At 47.5% G+C, this 20,311-nt stretch overlaps 3 protein-coding genes and 1 non-coding gene across 4 annotated transcripts; 2 read left to right on the plus strand and 2 right to left on the minus strand.

Annotated features, from left to right (window-relative positions):
- The first annotated feature begins 262 nt into the window (after positions 1–262).
- On the plus strand, positions 263–2,012 carry LOC100192647 (sterol methyl transferase 2). The gene has a single exon (NM_001137859.2). It carries the CDS (start codon positions 587–589, stop codon positions 1,700–1,702), a length of 1,116 nt encoding a protein of 371 aa, NP_001131331.2. The 5' UTR covers positions 263–586; the 3' UTR covers positions 1,703–2,012.
- Positions 2,013–7,655: 5,643 nt separating this feature from the next.
- On the minus strand, positions 7,656–9,603 carry pht10 (phosphate transporter protein10). Its single transcript, NM_001157730.2, has one exon. It carries the CDS (start codon positions 9,576–9,578, stop codon positions 7,815–7,817), a length of 1,764 nt encoding a protein of 587 aa, NP_001151202.2. The 5' UTR covers positions 9,579–9,603; the 3' UTR covers positions 7,656–7,814.
- A 257-nt stretch (positions 9,604–9,860) lies between these two features.
- Positions 9,861–10,669, plus strand: LOC100276150 (uncharacterized). The gene has a single exon (NM_001150006.2). The coding sequence runs from the start codon at positions 10,029–10,031 to the stop codon at positions 10,443–10,445; it is 417 nt and encodes a 138-aa protein (NP_001143478.2). The 5' UTR covers positions 9,861–10,028; the 3' UTR covers positions 10,446–10,669.
- Positions 10,670–14,434: 3,765 nt separating this feature from the next.
- LOC103644405 (uncharacterized) lies at positions 14,435–17,934 on the minus strand. The gene is made up of 4 exons (XR_004852643.1): positions 15,275–17,934; positions 15,036–15,134; positions 14,860–14,938; positions 14,435–14,696 (listed from the first exon to the last, which is right to left on the minus strand). It is a non-coding gene; the product is annotated as an uncharacterized protein (transcript).
- Between the last annotated feature and the right edge of the window lie 2,377 nt (positions 17,935–20,311).

The following is a 20,311-nucleotide window of genomic DNA, read 5'->3' on the forward strand; positions in this document are numbered from 1 at the left end:
CGGCGGCCGGCGGGGTCGACGAAAGGACCAAGGCCCACGTACGGCACACATGGCAGGCTGTCCATGCCAACCGGGTCTCATCAGACTGCCAGCGAGCTAGCCGAGCTGAGCCGAGCGCCCGCGTCGTGGCCCCGGCGCCCCGTGCCGAAAACAATCTGGCTGGCTGGAGCCCACCGCCCCCAAACTTTCCTCCCTCCTCGTTTCTTCCACCTCCCTCTCCATCGCACGCGCATCTTGGCACGGCACGGCCACGACCCTTCATCTCATAAAAAAATAACTCGGCAGCCGCAAACCCTGCGGGGTGCGGGCCGCGCGTCCCCTGACGCATCCGCACTGGTCTCGGCGCAGCCGTCCGATCAGATCGCAGGCTCTCAGCACCCCTCATCTGCGCCGCACTCAGCGCTATTACTTTACTAGTATACAGTAGTACCAAAAAAAAAAATCACCTTGCTCACGCGCGCTCTGCCCCGCTTGCTATATCCTCCTAGAGCCCAGCCAAATCCCCCGACGTCCTCCTGTTCATCTCCTCTTCTCCCTCTCCTCCTCCTCCTCCTCCTCGTCCCCCTTCCTCGGGTTGGAAATTGGAATGGAGGCGGCGACGATGGCGTGGACGGCGGCGGTGGTCGGGGCGGGGCTGGTGTACTGGTTCGTGTGGGTGATGGGCGCGGCGGAGGTGAAGGGCAAGCGGGCGGTGGATCTCAAGATGGGATCCATCACGCGGGACAAGGTGCAGGACAAGTACACCCAGTACTGGTCCTTCTTCCGCCGCCCCAAGGAGACGGCCACCACGGCGGCGTCGGCGGAGAAGGTGCCGGCCTTCGTGGACACCTTCTACAACCTGGTGACCGACATCTACGAGTGGGGCTGGGGCCAGTCGTTCCACTTCTCGCCGTCCCTGCCCGGCCGCTCCCACCGCGACGCCACGCGCGTCCACGAGGAGCGCGTGGCCGACCTCCTCGGCGCCCGGCCGGGCCACCGCCTCCTCGACGTGGGCTGCGGCGTCGGCGGGCCCATGCGCGCCATCGCCGCGCACTCGGGGTCCGACGTCGTCGGCATCACCATCAACGAGTACCAGGTGAAGCGCGCCCGCGCGCACAACCGCAAGGCCGGCCTCGACTCCCCCCGCTGCGAGGTCGTCTGCGGCAACTTCCTCTCCATGCCCTTCCCGGACGCGTCCTTCGACGGCGCCTACTCCATCGAGGCCACCTGCCACGCGCCCAGGCTGCAGGACGTCTACGGCGAGGTCTACCGCGTGCTCAAGCCGGGGCGCCTCTACGTCTCCTACGAGTGGGTCACCACCCCGCTGTACCACGCCGAGGACCCGGGCCACGTCGAGTGCGTCCACGGCATCGAGCGCGGCGACGCGCTCCCGGGGCTCCGCCGCCAGGACGAGATCGCGGCCATCGCCAAGGAGGCCGGCTTCGAGGTGCTCAAGGAGCAGGACCTGGCGCTGCCCCCCGCGCTGCCCTGGTGGACGCGCCTCAAGATGGGCCGCATCGCCTACTGGCGCAACTCCATCGTCGTCCGCGTGCTCACCCTGCTCCGGATCGCGCCCAAGGGCGTCTCCGAGGTGCACGAGATGCTGTACGAGACCGCGCAGCACCTCACCCGCGGCGGCGAGACCGGCATCTTCACGCCCATGCACATGGTGCTCCTCCGCAAGCCGCCCGCCGCCGCATCCACCGAGGAGGAGGCCAAATAGTGTTTTAAGAGAAATAACCTGGCAGAAGCAGCAGCAGAGGTAAGAAGAGCGAGCTACTCGGCGACTTGAACAAGTGAAAACTTCATCTGTTAGAGAAGAAGAAGATACTACTAGGAACCATGCTTGTCTCGTTTACTCTTTTTTTTTCCTTGTCCCCATTCTTCTTCGTAGCTTTCACTTTTATTTTTTTTTGTTTTTCTGGTGGACGGATTATTCCGTTGGGGACGAGGTCGGGATTTAAATTTGCTTGATCGTGGAGATCCATCTATAATCTATCATCATCATAAGCCATGTTTTGTCTGCTAAGAGTACATTGGAATTGAACTCTCTAACCTAATTGTTATTACCTGCTTGCTTTTATGCTTGGTGAGATCTGCTACCCTTGTTCCGTTTTCCACGGGCCGGCCCCGGTGAAAAAGGGGCGAAAAACTTTAGATTATCTGCAAGTTGCGAGTGGTGGTCCAGCTTGCAAGTTGCGAGAGAAAGAGCGGCGTGTCTGGGTGTCACGAGCTATCTCGTCCTCTATGGCAACTGGGGCCCGAGATCGGATCTGAAATGTTGTTTACATTTGGAGCAGTAGGTTGAGAGATAGGGATGGTTCCGTGGGACCATCTGTTAAGTGGGATGGGATGACACTCTTTTGCATCCAACGATCTTAATATTTTATCTATTGACGATCTCGAGCTTGAAGCCATCTGACCTGCGCGTGCGAGTTAAACCTTGATCAAGACCCTATATTTCCTAATAGAATAAATTTGTGTACGAGCCTTTACCTACTAAAATGCCACACTAATATTTCACCTAGAATTATTTTATTCCTGAAAACCAAACACAAAAGAAGGGGATGCGGACAAGCCGGGCACGTGAGCGCGTCACGGAGGCCGATGCGATGCGCGCCACCGTTTTCTTTTCTGCACCACGCAGGGTCGGAAAAAGCTGGCTTTGCTTTGCTTTGCTTTCCTTTCTCCGCGCGGTCGTGGATCGTGGCCCCTCCCGCGCGCGCCACTAGTCCGATCAGGCAGTAGGGACGGGTGGATACGAGGAGAGGAGCGGAGAAAATATCCGTTGGGGGCACGGGGCAGTGGGGACGGACGGGCGTGTAGGACTCTAGGTGCGGCGTGGCAATGGGTGCGGGTGGTGGGGCCTGTATCGCATCGTGTCAGCGGCGTGCAGGATCGGTCGCTGTCAGAGGAAGGGCGGTGGCATGTGCAGGGAGAGCAAAAAGAACGACGTTTGCAGGTTTATGTCGGGCTACTGGACCTATGCTACTACTTTCACGAGTTCGGATACTATTTCCAATTGAATTTGATGCTCCTCCTAATCTTGTCTCTCTCTTTTTTTTAGCACGGGTCTGTCTATACCGTTAGTGAAATGACTCTAAACCATTTTATATATCGATTTTTGTGTTTGATGAACATCAAAGTTATTCGGACCGAGTAGTTTATCTAAGTTTTAATTCACATCTTCATAAATTGAACAATTCAGTTTTCAAGTCATAATCAACTTAAATTAAACCAAAAAAGGATAAAACTTATAATAGATAAACCACCAATAGTTCTATAGTTTGGATAAACTTCTAAATACCCCTAAAAACTAGCAATATTTCAGTTTCAACATTTCACTCTTTTGGGACGATTTTGAGCTACAGCAGGAATATGAGTTGAAGAAAATTAAACAACAATGTTTTATCAATTAGACTAGTTAAAAAGTCACTAAATATATTTGTTTAAGTAATAGAAACACTCTAAGTACATCTAAACTCGTTTGAAGAAGATATGCCAAAGTTTGCCCAAGTTGTTCTATACAGAGGTGCACCGGACCGAGTGCGCAGAGGGTTCTGCAATCGCAAGGCGTCTGGAGCACTGAACCGGACCGGTGGGTCGTCAAACCGAAGTTCCAGAGAGTTTTTTTTGGGGCTAATTATAGGTTGGTGGGTCAGACCTGTCCGATGAGTTACCAGACTGTTTAACAGGTTCAACAGTCAACTGCTTCTCTAATGGCTCTGCTGATGTGGTGATGGTCTGATGCACATGTCAGCAACAAACTGATAGGGATCCGGTGCGCGTCCGGATCGACACTATTCACGGTCTGGTGTGACACATAAACGTGCGAATTTCTTCACTTAGCTCCATCGACTATGTGGGGTGGTTGCTATAAATACTCCCAACTAGCATATTGAAGACACAAGTCACTGGTGCGGCAGCTAATAGCTCACTTCTTAAATCTTCTATCTTTTTGGGGCTCTTTTGGTCTTGTGTCTTAGACTTGAGCTTATTATTTGTAAGTCTTGTAGGAGTATTTTACGTATTCTTTTGAGGTGTTGTATCCTTAGACTCTAAGTTCAATGCACTTCACATTCTATGAACTGCTCAATGGTTTTGGTGACCGTTTGAGAGAGGAAAATGGTTGAAATAGATACGTCCTTTATGGAATCCTCAACGAAGAGTAAGTTCTTTGGAACCGAAACTCACGAAACAAATCACCCGCATTTTTTTTGTGTTTAATCCTCGCTTGCGACTTACTTCTTTCTCTCTCCTCCTCTCTCTCCGGTTCTTTATGGAATCCTCAACGAAGAGTAAGTTCTTTGGAACCGAAACTCACGAAACAAATCACCCGCATTTTTTGTTGTGTTTAATCCTCGCTTGCGACTTACTTCTTTCTCTCTCCTCCTCTCTCTCCGGTTCTCTTGCTTGCACTTGATCCCGTACCAATTAAGTTGCTCCAAAAGTAATCTGGAATCATTTGAGTACCTCGTGCAAGAAGAACTATCTCTCCATAAAACAACTATTTATTCTCCATATGCTGTAATGGTAGCCATAAACGGAGGAAAAAGTACACCGGTAAATTACCTGCAAAGGAGAAGTAAGTTTACCATTAAAAACCAAATCATTTGTACATAGCGAAAGCGACCACATCAAGGCAACTTGTGGAGCACTACTAAACCCGCGCTCTTGGCAACTACTCCTGTATATTGGTACTATATATGAAGCAGGAGTAATGAGCTTGTTCGCTGCGGCTTGCTGCGGCTGCAATCCGGCTGCGGCTGCGGCTTCTACAGTATTTTTCTCTCTATGGATTGCAGCTGCAGCAGTCCAAACAGCTGCAACAGTGTCGGCTTGTAGCCAGCCGAACACTGTTAACAAAGGCTTGGCTACTAGTAGTAGTATAATGCGACGGGGCGATCTGGATCTCAGTCGTCCAGGCATATGCATATGCATCCGTACCAGGTCGGGGGTACAGGGATGTACGTGACGTGAGGCACGGCTAGCTAGCTCCTGCGGTGGCGCGCATCGTCAGACGGCGAGGGCATCAGTCAGATCACATCTGATGTTTAGTGAAGCACTCGAACATCCTCTATACAATTAGTATGCTCCGGCTGCCTGCCTGTCGAAAGCTGGTGTTTTTTTTTTTTTTTTTTGCGTGCACTGACTGACTGCAGACTGGAGAGGCCGGGGGGGAAGGGACATCTGTGTTTCGTTTGCCTGTATGTGGTGGAATATGATCGATCTTCCCGGTTTGGATTTGCAGCTCAGGTCGGACCGCGCATCGGATGCAGTTGCAGATGGCTGATGGATGGTCCTCCAGCCTGCTGCTCTGCACTGGATCTATTCTCGCCCGCCCGCCTGCCTTGCCTTTTCTTTTCTTTTCATTCATTCATTTAGTAGTACTAGTACCTCGTCCTTCTCCCGTCCTGCGCTGCCTCTCTCTCCTCCGATTTAATAAGTGCTGCCAATGGGTGGCTTCGACTAGCTGGCGCCCAACCATCGTCGTGCCAGCTTCCGTTTGATGCCATGCCATGCATCGGCTTACAACTGGAGTTCCAGACATGGCATGCGTAAAACTTGGCTCATCACTTCCGTCTCCACTCCTATCCACACCGCCCAAATACATCTAACGTATCTGAACACCCATTTCACATACGATCGAAATCTCCAGCAAACGTACCGATCCCAACTGGGATTTCAAATATCGCTTACCACAGGATGCATCCGTGCATGCCTTCGTCTCTCGTGGACGTGGACTCGTGGTGGTGGTCCGGTCCCACTCCCACAGTGCTCCCGGCTTTTTCTTTTCTTCGTGTGCCTCATCAACCGGCCGCCGGTGCTCGACCGGTCGACGACGTAGACAGTCGTCGTTGATACAGCTGAAGCCTCAAGTATGTCTGCTATGCAGTTTTGCTCCGTCGGTCTCCGTCACCCGCGGAAACCGTAGTGTGATTTGGACGAGACTTGCCATCGAAAGATATAACACTTGATTCAATGCACCAAAACTAATAACCATCCTTTATGTGATATGAAAACTTTATAACCATTCTTTTCGGTGCCACTGCCTCTATCTTTTTTTTTTCATCCCACATTTTTATGACATTGTCTTCGTTAAGTTGTTATAGAAGCTAGTAATTAGCTCTCTCTCTCTCTATATATATATAACTTAATAATATTAAAGAGCTATAGTTTCTAACTCAGTTTCTCTGTCTGGACTGGTCCATTCAACGTAGCCCAACTGCACGGCCCACTAGCAAACACCGGCTCAGCCAGTCAGCCTATCCGCTTCCGCGCACACCCCGCCTCCTCGCACTTATCGCACATCCACCAATATTCTACTCACTCTGTTACAAATTAAAATTCGTTTTAGTTAATTACTAATACTCACTCTGTTACAAATTAAAATTCGTTTTAGTTAATTACTAAATTCATACTATATGTTTAGATTCATTATCATATAGAACATAGACATAAAATGTAAGAGCAAAAATGAATAACATTTTGATACGGAGGGAGTAGTAGGCATGGCCATTTTATTCATAAAATATCAAATATAAAATATTAAAGCTTCGTATCTCATCAATAAAAAAAACATAAACCTCATTATTTTATTTTCTTATATTAAAAGAACACCTGAGCCCACTTAAAACATACACCTCATTTGATTATTTATTTTAATTTTTCCGTCAACAACATACCACCCGTTTTTTTAAATCTATACCACTATATAATCCACCATTTTAAACTTTATAAAATTCACCCAACCAAATCACTCAAAGAGATGGCAATGCAGAATTCACCGTCAGTGAATGGCACCCCGTTCTCGTCCCAGCAATTCCCTATGTCCGTCCCGTGAACGTTCATAGGCAGGTTTTTTTCTCCCATCTCTGTCCCCATCGGGGAATTTATCCACACGGCGAATCTGTCACCGTAAGAAAATACTATATTTTGGGTCAAATTTAAGCTTATTATATCAAATCAATATAAATTAAATGAGAAAGATTGAAAATTACAAAAGACATCTACATCAAAGTTTAGTTTTCTATTTTATAATAAGCTATGCATTAAATTAAATGAGAACACTAGTTTAATCGGTGCAGGTTGGTTCAACCGCTACCAAGGGTGGTTGAACCACTCTGAACTGGTTCAACTACTATGAGAGTACTAAATCAAGATTCAATGCGAAGATTAGAGAGATTCACCCAACCAAATCACCCACACGCATAACCTCCACTAAATCCACCAAACAAATTATACTCAGACTTAACACACTATCAAAACCAACGATTTGGATCGCTAAATAATTTCTCTTTCTTACTCAAATTTAGTAGACAGTAATTCCTCATCCCTCATTTCTTGCCTCACTAGCGTCGCCGTGATTGTCCACACCTCCTCGAAATCATAGCTTTATGATGAGCTATATCAGGTCGCGCCGTGGTGACTGAACGCTCCTCCGAGGGCTAACATTTTAGTGATATTGTCGCTACTTGGGCTCAACAATGAGCTGACATTGCCGTTCTTTGGGCTCACTGACTTTGTGTTGCTCTTCATCGAAAGCATGTGCGGCCAGGCCAAGCCGGTCCATGACGCGTACATTGCATGTTGAGCCTAATTGTCCTCACACTTTGGGTGTGTTTTTTCTGATTTGTTTTGCTATAGTTTTGGAAAATAAATTTTGCATGACGAATGACAAGTAACAAATCTTAATACATTATACATTGGATGACCCTATCTTATCTGACACTATGAATATAATTCTAGCTAGGTGACTATTCCTAACAAATCTTAATACTGCGCGCGCGCAAACGCATCCAGGTGCCAGAGAGGACGAATGGGCGGCCCTTCTCTTACGGCTCGGCGGCGCCCGGCTCCGTCTCGCGCGACATCTCCTCGAGCGACTTGCCCTTGGGCTCCGGCACCAGGAACGTGAGCAGGAACCCCAGGAAGCTGCACCCGGCCAGCAGCAGCAGCGAGTTGCGCACGCCGATGCCCGGCGCGTACCCGTGCGCCGTCTTGGCCGGGTCCTGGCTCTGCGCCAGGTACAGGAACCCGAAGGACCCGATGATGGCGCCCACCTTGCCCGACGCCGCCGAGATGCCGTGGCACGTCGCGCGGAGCCGCGCCGGGTAGATTTCCGCAGGCACGATGAAGGTCGTGGCGTTGGGCCCGAAGTTGGCGAAGAAGAAGGTGAGCGCGTACATCACCACGAACCCCGTCTGGTTGCCCGGGCGCGTCCACTGGCGGTACGGGACGGCCAGCCCCAGCATGAAGGCCGTCATCATGAGGAAGCCCACCGCCTGGATCGCGAACCGCCCCACGATGTCGATGAACGCCACAGTGAACCAGTACCCGGGCACCGTGCCGCACAGCGCGATCAGCGTCTGCGCGCGCGCGATGTGGAACAGCTCGTCCAGCGCGCTTATCGTCTCCGCCGCCGGGATCCACCCCACCGCACTGAAGATGTCCTTCTGGAACAGGTTCTGCGAGTAGTAGGCGATGTCTAGGAGGAGCCACGTCGACGCCGTGCCCACAAGGTGGAGCCCGTGCCGGTGCGCAAACTCGCGGGAGAAGAGCCCGAACGGCGGCCCCGTCGTCGCTTCTTCCTGTTCGCCGCGCAACCGCGCCTCTGTACCCGTCGTCGCTTCTTCCTCTGCCCCCGGCTGCTCCTTATTGCCGATGTCGACCTGGAGCACCCTGGACATGTCCGCCGCGGCGCGCTCCGCGTTCCTGGCTACTAGCGCCGTGTACCGCGCCGTCTCGGGCATCTTCATGCGCGAGTAGAAGGTGAGCGCCGCGGGCACGGCGCCGAACATGAGAATGATGCGCCACACCAGGTCTGCCTCGGCCGGCGTGGACGCCGCGGGGTCGACGTCGTAGGGGGGCGCCGGGAAACGGCTCCGGAACAGCGCGGTGACGCCTATGGCGACGGCGCCGCCGGCCAGGATGCCGAACCCCTGCATGGCGAAGACGGCGGCGACAAACGCGCCCCGCGTCCGTTTGTTGGCGTACTCCGACATGATGGTCGCCGATAGCGGGTAGTCGCCGCCAATGCCGAACCCGAGCCAGAAGCGGAAGAAGCAGAGCGTGGCCATGACGCAGGCCGGCGAGCGCCCGAACGAGAGGCCTGACGCGACGGAGCAGACGACCATCGTCAGGAGCGTCATCCCGTACACGCTCTTCCGGCCCACCCTGTCGCCGAGCCAGCCGAAGAAGAGCTGCCCTGACAGCGTTCCCACGAACGCCACGCCGTTGACGGCCGCGGACACGTGCGGCGGCAGGCTGCCCGGCCTGGGCGAGCCGTCGACGGTGTAGTAGATGCGGCCGATGAGCTTGGTGACGAGGGAGATGCAGAAGAGGTCGTACGCGTCGGTGAAGAAGCCCATCCCCGCCACGACGATCGCCGTGAAGTGGTACCGCTGCGTCTTGGCGCCGTCCAGTGCCGAGAGCACCTGCATGTTCTGCCCGCCCGCCATTGCCATTGGCCGCGCCCCGGGCGATCGATCGCTGCTGCTCCAACCCGGCCAAATATAGTGGATGCGGAGGAGGCAGGAGTGCGCCGCCAATGTATAGTGAGGAGGAAGTGAGGATATTCTCGGCGCCGAGTCGTCCATTCCATGGAAGGCAACTTCTTCGGCCACAAAATCTCCCTGCTCAACGGCTTGCATCCGTGTTCCATCTTCCATGCAAAGCTTTGACGGGCTCTACCGTGCTAGATGGTTAGTTCCGTTCCATGCGGCGCGGGGAAGTCCGAGCTCGCCAATAGAGGCTCAATGGGCCTCGTTTTGGTTACACGTAACAAGGGCCCCTTGCGACAGCAACGAGCAGGCCAAGAAAGACCGGCCCAATATAAACTTTGACCTTTGACCTCTGACCGAGCACCACCACGAAGAGAGAGAAACTTCTCTTCCAGAAGGGGGCAAAGCTCGCGGCCTCGCGCCGGTCGTTCCGGTCCAACGCGGCGACGCCCAAGGCTGCCGTCCCTGGGCTTCCTCCTCCCCCTCACCCCTTCCCCTCGCCAAACCACAGGAAGAAGCGAGCAGGGCACCGAGTTTTCTCGAGCGATGGCATCGGCGCCTGCCGATTCCTACGGGTGCGCGGCGTGCGGCGCGCCCCTGAACCTGTCGGCGGCGCACCTGTACCCGGCGGACTTCTACTTCGAGGCCGGGAACAAGGGCACGCTGTCCTTCTCGTGGGTGGACGAGTCGCGCCTGCGGTTCGCGCCCGAGGACCGCATCCGCCCCTTCTTCGAGACCCGCAACTACTGGGGCATCCAGCGGAAGCGCACGCGCATCAGCTGCGACGCCTGCGGCCACCTGCTTGGCCACGTCTACGACGACGGTCCGCCGGCCATGCAGGGCACCGGCCAGTTCGGGATGGGGCCCAGCCAGGTCATCCCGCGCCGCCCCAGGTACCGCTTCAAGATCAAGGCCATCGCCGCCAGCTCCTCGGCACCTGCCGCCGCCGCCTATGAAAAGTGATGCTCCATAGATTTCTTCATCTGGTTGCGTGTCCTGTGTGCTGTCGGTGCTGTGGTTCGTGACTTCCTGTAAATTACGTAGCTTCCTGCAATTCGCGTCCTGCGTTGTTTTCTTTAGAAACAGTGTGTTTGAAATGGCATGCGACTGAAACTATGATTGAAATGGCATGCGACTTCTAATATACACACAAGACAGAAGATATAAATAAAAAACTATGATTGAAATGGCATGCGACTGAAACTATGGCAATCTCGAAGGCGGCGATGAAACCTTTTGGATGGTACACAGGAATTTTAACAGCATGTATAACTCAATTAAATGGGTTGTCTTGATGAGTATCTAGGAGACATGTTTTTCACGAAGAGTTTGTTTCTATCTAACTCTCTATACATATTATATTTTGACTGTATTTATAATTTATGGACTCATGGTTGTATGTGTCTCTTATCTTAGGAAGCCGAACGGGTGGATTGTACATGTCCGTCCTAAGACATAGATGAAAAGAAAACATTAGCCTATCTGTCATGGTATTTTCCTCTAATATTTCATAGGAATTTCAAAGGAACTCATAAGATTCAAGCCTCCTTTGGAGTGTAGTAAATTTTACTGTTCCTTGAACTAATTTATGTGAAATTCATGTATGGTTACTGTGTTCTAAAGGAGGCATCAATCCTTTATTCCATAGGAAAAGCTTCCTATTGGAATTCAAATCCTCTAAAATTTCTCCTCGACTCCAAAGAGTGTCTACTTTAGGCTATGTTTGAGACTGCTTTAGCTCTAAAAACTAGTAAAATTGGTGGAACAGGCTATTAAAAGCTTTAAAAATCGTAAAGTTGAAGTTATGAACTTTGGAGAACATTTAGATAAATTATTTTGTTTATTATTTAGATAAAATATAATTTTTAAAACTATTTAAATTTATATTGTAAACTACAACTTTACATTGATGAAAATGTCAGGTGGCAACACATCTTGCCCACGTTGAACTCCCGTCCACCAAATCAAAGATAACTCACGCCAATCATGCACATATGATCATCACAATCACTGCATTGCAGGGCAGAGTTGATTCTTAAATTTAAAAGGACTTTAGTGCTGATTTGGTGACTAAAAAATTGGAGCGGATCCGTAGAGAGGAATCACCTAGCAATGGGATTTCTTCACATAGATTTTCTCTAAATCACTAATCACCAAACCAGCCCTTAGAGAGGAAGAAACCATCAAATGAGACAGAATTATAGATGAGGTTTGGCAGATTTGGATGAACAATGAGAATGGCGGTTATCCGGAAGCTAAAGAAATCGGAAAAATACGCTACGACAATTAGGGAACTGATGAGTGAATAGAAAATCTCTGAAAAAACAGGATGCCCTCTGAAACTGAAAGTTTTCATTTATTTGGCTAGTTGCGCAGAACAGATTGTAGACACGTGTGCCTCTTGTAGTAGGGAGGAAAGGTCGAAAAGAAAATGTGATTTGCTGTATCTGCAATACTCCATAGACAGTTGGTCATATCCTCAATTCTGCTCTTGTTAGATCACTTGGGAGTACATCAACGAGTTACGAGACTTTGGATTGGGATGAAGTCCCAGAGTTTTTTCAGGATTATTGTACAGGCTTGGTTTGCTTGGGGTGTACTGACCAAGGGTCTATTCGTTTTGTTCTCAATCCATGTGAATTGGGTAAGATTGGATTAGTTTCAATCCTAAATAAATCAAAATCTTTCATAATTTTTTTCTAATCTCATTCAATCCACATGGGATAGAAATAACCGAACAAGACCTAATGATGATGATCTGAAACCCTTCCTTCTAGAAATGGTCACTTGGGCATTGTGGACAACAAGGAACAAAATGGCTATGGAAAATGACTTCCCCTCAAAGCTCCCGTTTTATTAAACTAGGAGAGTGCCCGTGCGTTGCAACGGGAACGTATAAAACCACGATAAACTATGTGGCAAATCGAGAAGTTTTACATATAACGGTGTTCTCGATTTGTATATCAGTTATGCTTCCTGTGGAGCAAGGAAGCGAATGCAAGCCAGCGTTTTGTATTAGTGCATTCTGTTCAGTTCTTACTTGATCATCCCGTGTTCTCGCGTGTGCCATGGCCGAGTGACAAGCTCAACACTGGTATTGTTGTCTTGTCTCAAATGAAGTCTGGTTCCACAAGTTAACCGGAAATCTTCATGGGTGATAGTTGTGTCAGATTCTTCCGCGCATAGGGCAAGTAATACAAGTGATAACTGTGTCAGTTTACCCCCATTTTCTTGGGCATCACTTGTCTCAAATGAAGTCCATTGGAGGTTCGCAATTTATGTTCCGTGGCATCGCACGGGCACCTACCTAGTTACAACTGAGGTGTTGTTTGGTTCGCGTATTTTCATCCGTCATCGGTTCACAGCGGGACCCAATCACCTTGCTTCTCGTTTGGTTCGGTTCGAACGACATCAATTCACGCGCTATCAGATACAGACCTTCAGAATGATGATACCGCTCTCATCCTGGCGTCTTCCCATCGCATATGCACCCGCTTACTGTCCCATCTCTACCAGAAGCAACCACGCGCAATTACCAAACAAAACCTGGTACCCGTTGAGCCGGAACAGCTAGCGGGGTTTTGCATTTACATTAACATTACCGCTCCTCACAAGGAACCAAACAGCACCTGAATGCAAGATGCCAGCCACATAACCCGCCTACTAACACGTCCATCCCCACGTCTGGGTTGTGCGGCCGGCCCACTACTGAAACTAAACATGGCTTCCAGAGTTGTTTTCCCAAACAGAAGCATCGATTTTGCTCTGTGGCTTCTTGGTTTGCTTCGTTGTAGTTCGGCCGAAATCAGGGGTCTGAATTCTGAAATCGATGGGAGCAACACCAGCTTAGAGACTTCGAGTTCATACAGGTACCCAGCAATCTCTGCTCTTAATTAGCCCTACTACACAAAAGGAACAAATAGTTCTACATGCCGAATTCCGCTGAAAAAGAAAAGGAATATAGTTCGTGCAGCCATAGATATGTCAAGTACTTCTGCTGAAACTTGAGCACCCTTTAACGCCGGAGCCTCGACGATCCTTGTTCTGAAACCGAAGCCCCCTGCGACGTCCACATCAGAACCCCCACAGTTGCAGTTCAGATCTCCGGAACATCTAGTACATAGCGAAATTAACACACGTAGAAGGAGGAGATGAAAGAAAGATAAAATTCAGGGTCTAAATGGTTACTTGTCAAACGAGCCGCTTGACCGGGCGCAATGACGGCCCAGGATGCGCTGCAGCTGCCAGACCAATTCAGGCAGGACGTGTTTAGATTACAAGGATTAGCCACTAAAGTTTAGTTCATTTGTCGCCAATAGTTCATTTGTCGCCAAACAAGCAGAGTGACTAAACTTTAGCTTCCCTAACAATTAGTCCACAAATATGAGCTAATTAGGACTAAACACACAAACAACCTATTAGTCCATAGTGTCTAAACGCCCCGTGACTAATAGCTAATGGGCTAACATTAGCCAGACTAAAGTTTAGTCCAACTAAACTTTAGCTCTACCGAATCCAAACAGGGCCTCAGAAGGCCGAGTCGACTTGCTCGTCCGCAGGATCTTGTTATCAGAAGGGCGGGTCGACTTGCTCGTCCGCTGGATCTTGTTATGGAATGAAATCAATGACCAATTAGTTCTGGGAGGTGGTTGCCAGCGCTTTCGGTTTTGCTGTCCTTCAGGGATGATCCGAGCCTAGTTTCCTCTTTACCCACAAAATTTGTACTGGTGGTTAGTGCGCCCTGGGCAGCCCATGTGACTACAATTGTACTGGTGGTTAACAAAGAAGGGATTAGAACATTTACGACGGTAAATAAGGTATTGGGCAAAATTACAGTGGCATACAAATAATTTTCTCTATTATATAAACTTGAAATTTACCTTCAATAGTGTTTCACATGTGTGCAGCAAGTAGTTGAGAAAGCATGGTACAGATTTCTCTCTAATTGTTCAATTATCTTGTAGATAGAACCTGCTTCAGCCTTATCTATTTCCCTCATTAAGGTAATATATGTATTAGGTACAACAAATGGACTCGATGATCATTTTGACCAGAGTTTTTTTTCAGAGACATTTAATCTTTAGACAAGGATACTTCCTGATGAAAGAAATGAAGATGCTTTATCCGATAACTGTAGTATTTCACTTCTCATCTTATTTATCTCTTCCACATCTCTAGAAGCACCACATTTTTGGCATGTATAAGCCTTTTTACCTATAGTGTCAGATAAACACAACATATAAGATTAAGATTAATAACCGATCAAACAAAATGAGGGCTCCAATTTCAACATAATATATATTTGGTTGATCCACCAACTTTCAACTATTTCACCACAACCATTCAATAAGTACTTTTCGTCTTATTGGCAACCAACCTGAGTTGGGCAGCAGAAAGCCATCACATGTTTGGTTCTTGCACCTGAACCCCTCAAGTAGCGCATCATCATCAAAACCCTGCATTGAGAAATTGTATAAAAGATACAGTTTGATGGTCAAGGATTGGTCAATTTATCATGAAGGAGGTTTAAAAAATAATGGATAGGAAATAAACCTTTACACAGCGTGGACATGTGTAGGTGAAGAAGTACTGTTTCAGATAATTGTTTCTCTTCTTGGTGACTGCCGCAGTCTCAATGTAGCTTATAGATACCTGACAAGTGACAACAGACAATCAGATACACGAACAATATTAACCAGAAAGATAACAATGGAAAAGGAGAAAGATATAATGAAAGTGTGACATGCAATTGAAGGATTATATGATCAGGATGCAAGGTATAGATTCCTTACCTCTTCATCTTTGTCTATCGGTTGCAATGCACGAACATATGTTGTCCTACCATCAAATATCAAAACTGCATTTGGTACACAACTGAATATACCCAAAAAATGGATGAATAGAGAAGGTGATGATATATTAATTGCTCTAATCTGGTAAAGATAATAGATAAACGAATATATAGCTAGTAGTTTAGCATACGACCTGTGGTTAATAATGGATATGATAGGGTACAGTCTAGTCCCAAGAGGCCTAAGTTCAGGGTCACATATATGGTATGTGCATTGCAGGCAAACTGCATATATGTGAGAATCAATAATTCATGCTTAATTCATCGACACACGTCATTGGGCCTGCCAATTAATCCTAACAGCTATTCTGAAGTAATATATGGACTGACTTAAAAAAAGCACTATATGATCCACAGTGGCAATATCTCCACCATTTCGAAAATATGCAGCATTGGCAATATTTCCCCACAATTTTGAAACTGTAACTGTCTAGAGAAAAGCTGGAAAAAGTGGTAATAATTTTTTCATCTCAGTGGCCTAAAGGATCACCACTCACCTGGATATGAAAGTAAATCTAACGACACATATTTCATAAGCATTGTTGTACAGAAGGGGTGATACATACAGAATATGACCATGATTTAGGATGAGCAACAACATACTTACTAAAAAGCACTTTGATAGAATAGTCCCAACAACTGTTTGAATATTAGGATGATTATAAATTGGTACAACCTTTTCATATTTTTCTGAAGTTTCTTGCTTTTAGCTTCTTGGGGTACGCTATACAAACATACTACTATACTCAAATAAAGCTACAAGGTGTCAGTGGACACTTGCACTCTCCAGTCTATATTTTCCAAGGTGTTAGGACTAAAACAGCCATATCCAAATAGGTTCTCAACACCTTTTGGATTATTAATCTTGTATACAGTGCTTTAGATTCTAACCAATATATGCTCAATTATGATACCTGAAACCAGCTGTGTTCAATGGCATAGAAGGGATTAGAACATTTACGACGGTAAATAAGGTATTGGGCAAAATTACAGTGGCATACAAATAATTTTCTCTATTATATAAACTTGAAATTTACCTTCAATATTGTTTCAAGTTTGGATGGTTTGCAGCCTGAGCTCTGAAACAAACTAATATATATCCTGACAGTTGGCTGGGACTGGGGTCTACGGTCGCTTGATCAGGTCTAACATTGTCCATGTTGACCTTTGGATACGCTCGAAGCCTCGAACCCCGTTCCGATTGGGGCGACCTGATCAAACGCGACGCGAGGCGTGCTAGCTACGCTCTTGCCTCTTTTAAACCTCAAGACTTTGGTTCAGGAACGAAAAAAGGATTGAGATTTAAAATAACAGATACGCTGGTTGTTCTTAGACTTGCGTTCATGTGCTACTACTTAGGTCAGAAACATGTCGACGGTGAACTATGCCCCTCCTTTTTCTCGAACCCCAACTCATTTCCTCCTCGTCTTCGAGTTTATCATCTGGGAGGCGAAGAGATTTGATTGATGACTTTTTAATTAACTAACATATCGGCCTCCTAGTCTCTTCCTCCTGCCTTTATTTTGTCTGATCTCAAGAGCCAAATGTTGCTTTGTCTCTGATTAACATTACGAGTGATGCATGGTAGCAGCAGCAGGCCACGCTGAAGCTGAACCTCATCTGCTGGGGCACGGGCAAGGAGCAGATGGCAGTAGTGTACTGACGCTAGTTCATGGAAAAAAGGTAGAACGATCTGAAGCAGGAGTTAGAAGAAAAGCCAAGGAATTGCTATTCACCGACCTGCTCCCTGCATGAATTCACTACACGCAAGCACAAATATGAATGGGATGAGACATAAGGACAAGGAAACTGGTTTAAGCTATACACTACCACCAATTACATTTTAGTAGAAACACATCATGGGTTGAGAAGACAGACACTCACCATGGCACGACGCTTGGGGGCAAACCCTAGGAAGCCATCGACCTCAATGTCCGCCCTGCTTCCTCAGGTACGAAGCTCATAATGCCCACCATACGCCGACGCTCATGTCTACCATCAGTCCATGACCATGGGGTAAGTGTAAGCAATTATTCAGATTCCTTGTGCTAAGCGAGAACCCTGTGACCAATAGGGTAATGCGAAAGAAAGACAATTGACACAAGCAAGATACTGGAGAACAATGACTCTAAGTAGGAGCATGGCTGTAATACACAAGATCAATGGAAATAGAGATCACACCAGTCATTATGGGTGTGGAAAAAAGCAAGATGTCAACTAAAGTAGGCCTATAGAGTATCAAATATGGAATTAACTAACCTCAATATAAGAGAACAGTATCTCGAACACTTTGGTTCAAATCATTTATTAATTGCAGGACCTGCACAAGACAAAAATTCTTAGAGCTTCTAGATATATCACCCTCGTCACAGCCAAAGGATCCACGCAATACTGCAGATGTTGTTTGCTTCTTCTGTGAAGGTTGATGACTTGGGGGACAATCACAAGCTTCTGCTCGCACAGAGTGCATTGCGAAGTTCAGAAATATTGATGGATCAGATCCTTTAGGCTGGTTACCTTGTCTTCTGAATATCTTTTCACCTTCATCAACATCAGGCCTACAACACGAATACACGATTAAACATTCATGTGTATTAACTATACTCAGCATGATGATGATTATGCAACCAGCTACATACCCTCTGTTTAGAATGAGTGTATCTCATATACGGTTTACAGCAATAGATACTTGTGCCTTGGAGTATGGAATTTTTAAAATCTGCTTCATGATATCAGGTGGGGCAATCACATCTATTTCATCACCATATTCTGCCAAACCTAACACAGCTAATGCTTCACACTTCCTTGATAAGTTCTGGTTGATATGACCACTGTCATAAGAGTATGAACAGAGTCATAAAGGTGACAATAAAAAGTGAACTGTCACACACAATACCTACAGTAATTCATCAGTGCCGAACAGTTCGCAGAGAAAGTCAGCTACAAGCCAGTATTCCTCTTACGCTGATCAGATTGTAATTATCAAGGGTTAATAGAGATAACCTTCAGTACTCTTAGCATCACTGGAAAAAACCTTCTCTGGGATGTTTGGAATCATAGGGAGTGTGTTCAGATCAGTCTCTAATGGCAGCATTTGATACCTTGGAGCACCAATCCTACATCAAGAACAGAATTAAACAGCAATTCTCCAGAAGAGGCATTTGCATGCATATTTCAGTTCCAGCTACAGGATAGGGATCATAACGACTAAGTGTTGTTTTAATTTTTTTATCTTTCAATATGACTGTGTGCACATGCTTGATATTCATTGCAGTATGGGAGATAAAACCAAAAGAGGGTAAATGCCTAAATGGTATACAGTACCCATCAGCATACCACCACCAGAATATGTGTTCATTTCGTTTTATTTTTACATGATATAGCAACTGAATTTTGGTTGGTTGCATCCATCGATTAGACCAATCCTAGCCAATAGTAGGACATGACTTCTATTCATTTCACCATAGCAGTTTCATCACCATTTCCTATGATAACAATTTGTAAATCCAATAAGCAATTGGCAGTTTATCTGCAACTCAACTGAAGCGTACTATCCCCAGGGTCTTCCCTAATCCCTACCAAATAACAAACACAAATACTTCTAATTGCACAACATAGATGGTGTTCATTACCATGGAACTCCATCTCAAACTCCCAGCCTCAACCCTTAACAAAAGCCCTACAAGTCAATCGAGACGCTTTAAACCTTAGAAGCATCATCCCCTCCTAATTGAGAATAGGACAAACAATAGCCAGAGGGCTTAAACACGCGCAAGTAGGATATACGGAGAGGCGAGAGTGGGGAAGTGGGGCTTACGGGGACGGAGAAGGCAGGAGGACTGGGAGAGAGGCAGAGGAGTCAGACTCAGATGGGGACGGGAGGATGAGGCCGGTGGAGGGGGCTGTGAGGAGGCACCGGAGGGAGGCCACAGCTGCGGAGGTAGAGGTGCACAAGGAAGGCGGCTGCCATGGTGGTGGTCGTCGTTGGTGGTGGAGAGGAGATCTGAGCACCATGGTGTCGAAGAAGGCATGCAGACGGGCCCTTGAGCGGCGCGCCCGGGAGGCTGCGGACGGAGGAACGACGGGGGGAGACACAAGTGGTGAGGGGCCGTTAGCGGCTCGCGTGGAGGGGGGAGGTGGGGCGGCGGCGGCTCACGCGGGGCGGGGGGACGAACGTGGGCGTGAGTGTGCGGACGGTGTAGATTCATGAAGCGAGCGGACGGTACAGATTCACCGAAGGCAGAACCAGGAGAGGCAGCCTACCCCTTACAACCTTAATAGTAGTAAAGATTTCCCAAGGGGGCACACTTTGCAACCCGCCAGAATTGGATTCCACTACTGAAGTAGGCAAGACAACCTCTCTAGGTTGTTCTGTTGGTGGTTCAGCAAGAAAACCAAGTGCTGCTTGTTGTTCACGACTCCTCTCACAAATAGTAAAGGATATGATGATGGAGCGTGACTTGTGGCTATAGTTTTATAGAAGAGAAATTACATGGATGCAGCGGGAGTGAGATTTGCTCCCGCGTTTAGTAATAGGAACAAGCTTTACTCCTAGGTTCAATATATAAAAATGGAATAGAGGGAGCATGTGTTTCTAATTTTATTCTGAAAACATCACATGTCAACAAAGTTTCAATGAAGTGAAGCTTCTATGATACTACTGGTATGCTTTCAGGAATACATATAAATAAATAGTAGTATTGAGCCCTCTACTCCTACTGTTGATTTGTTCAAGAAATTTGAAGGTCCCAGTTCTTGTCGACATTGTTGTCATTTGTAAATTAAGCAGCACACACATGGATGTACATGAAGGAAGAAAGGAAGGAAGGAAGGGGATACCTTTATTGCTCTCCTCGCAGGGGGGTGCATTGCATCGAACAACACACATGTGGTTGTATTCCCTTTCTTTGTGTAGCAACATTCTTTCTATAGGAATACATGAAAGTGTTGTGAAGTCTACTATTTCTGATGTTAATGG

The sequence above is a fragment of the Zea mays genome, chromosome 1, assembly GCF_902167145.1.
Source record: "Zea mays cultivar B73 chromosome 1, Zm-B73-REFERENCE-NAM-5.0, whole genome shotgun sequence".
NCBI classification, from domain to species: domain Eukaryota; kingdom Viridiplantae; phylum Streptophyta; class Magnoliopsida; order Poales; family Poaceae; genus Zea; species Zea mays.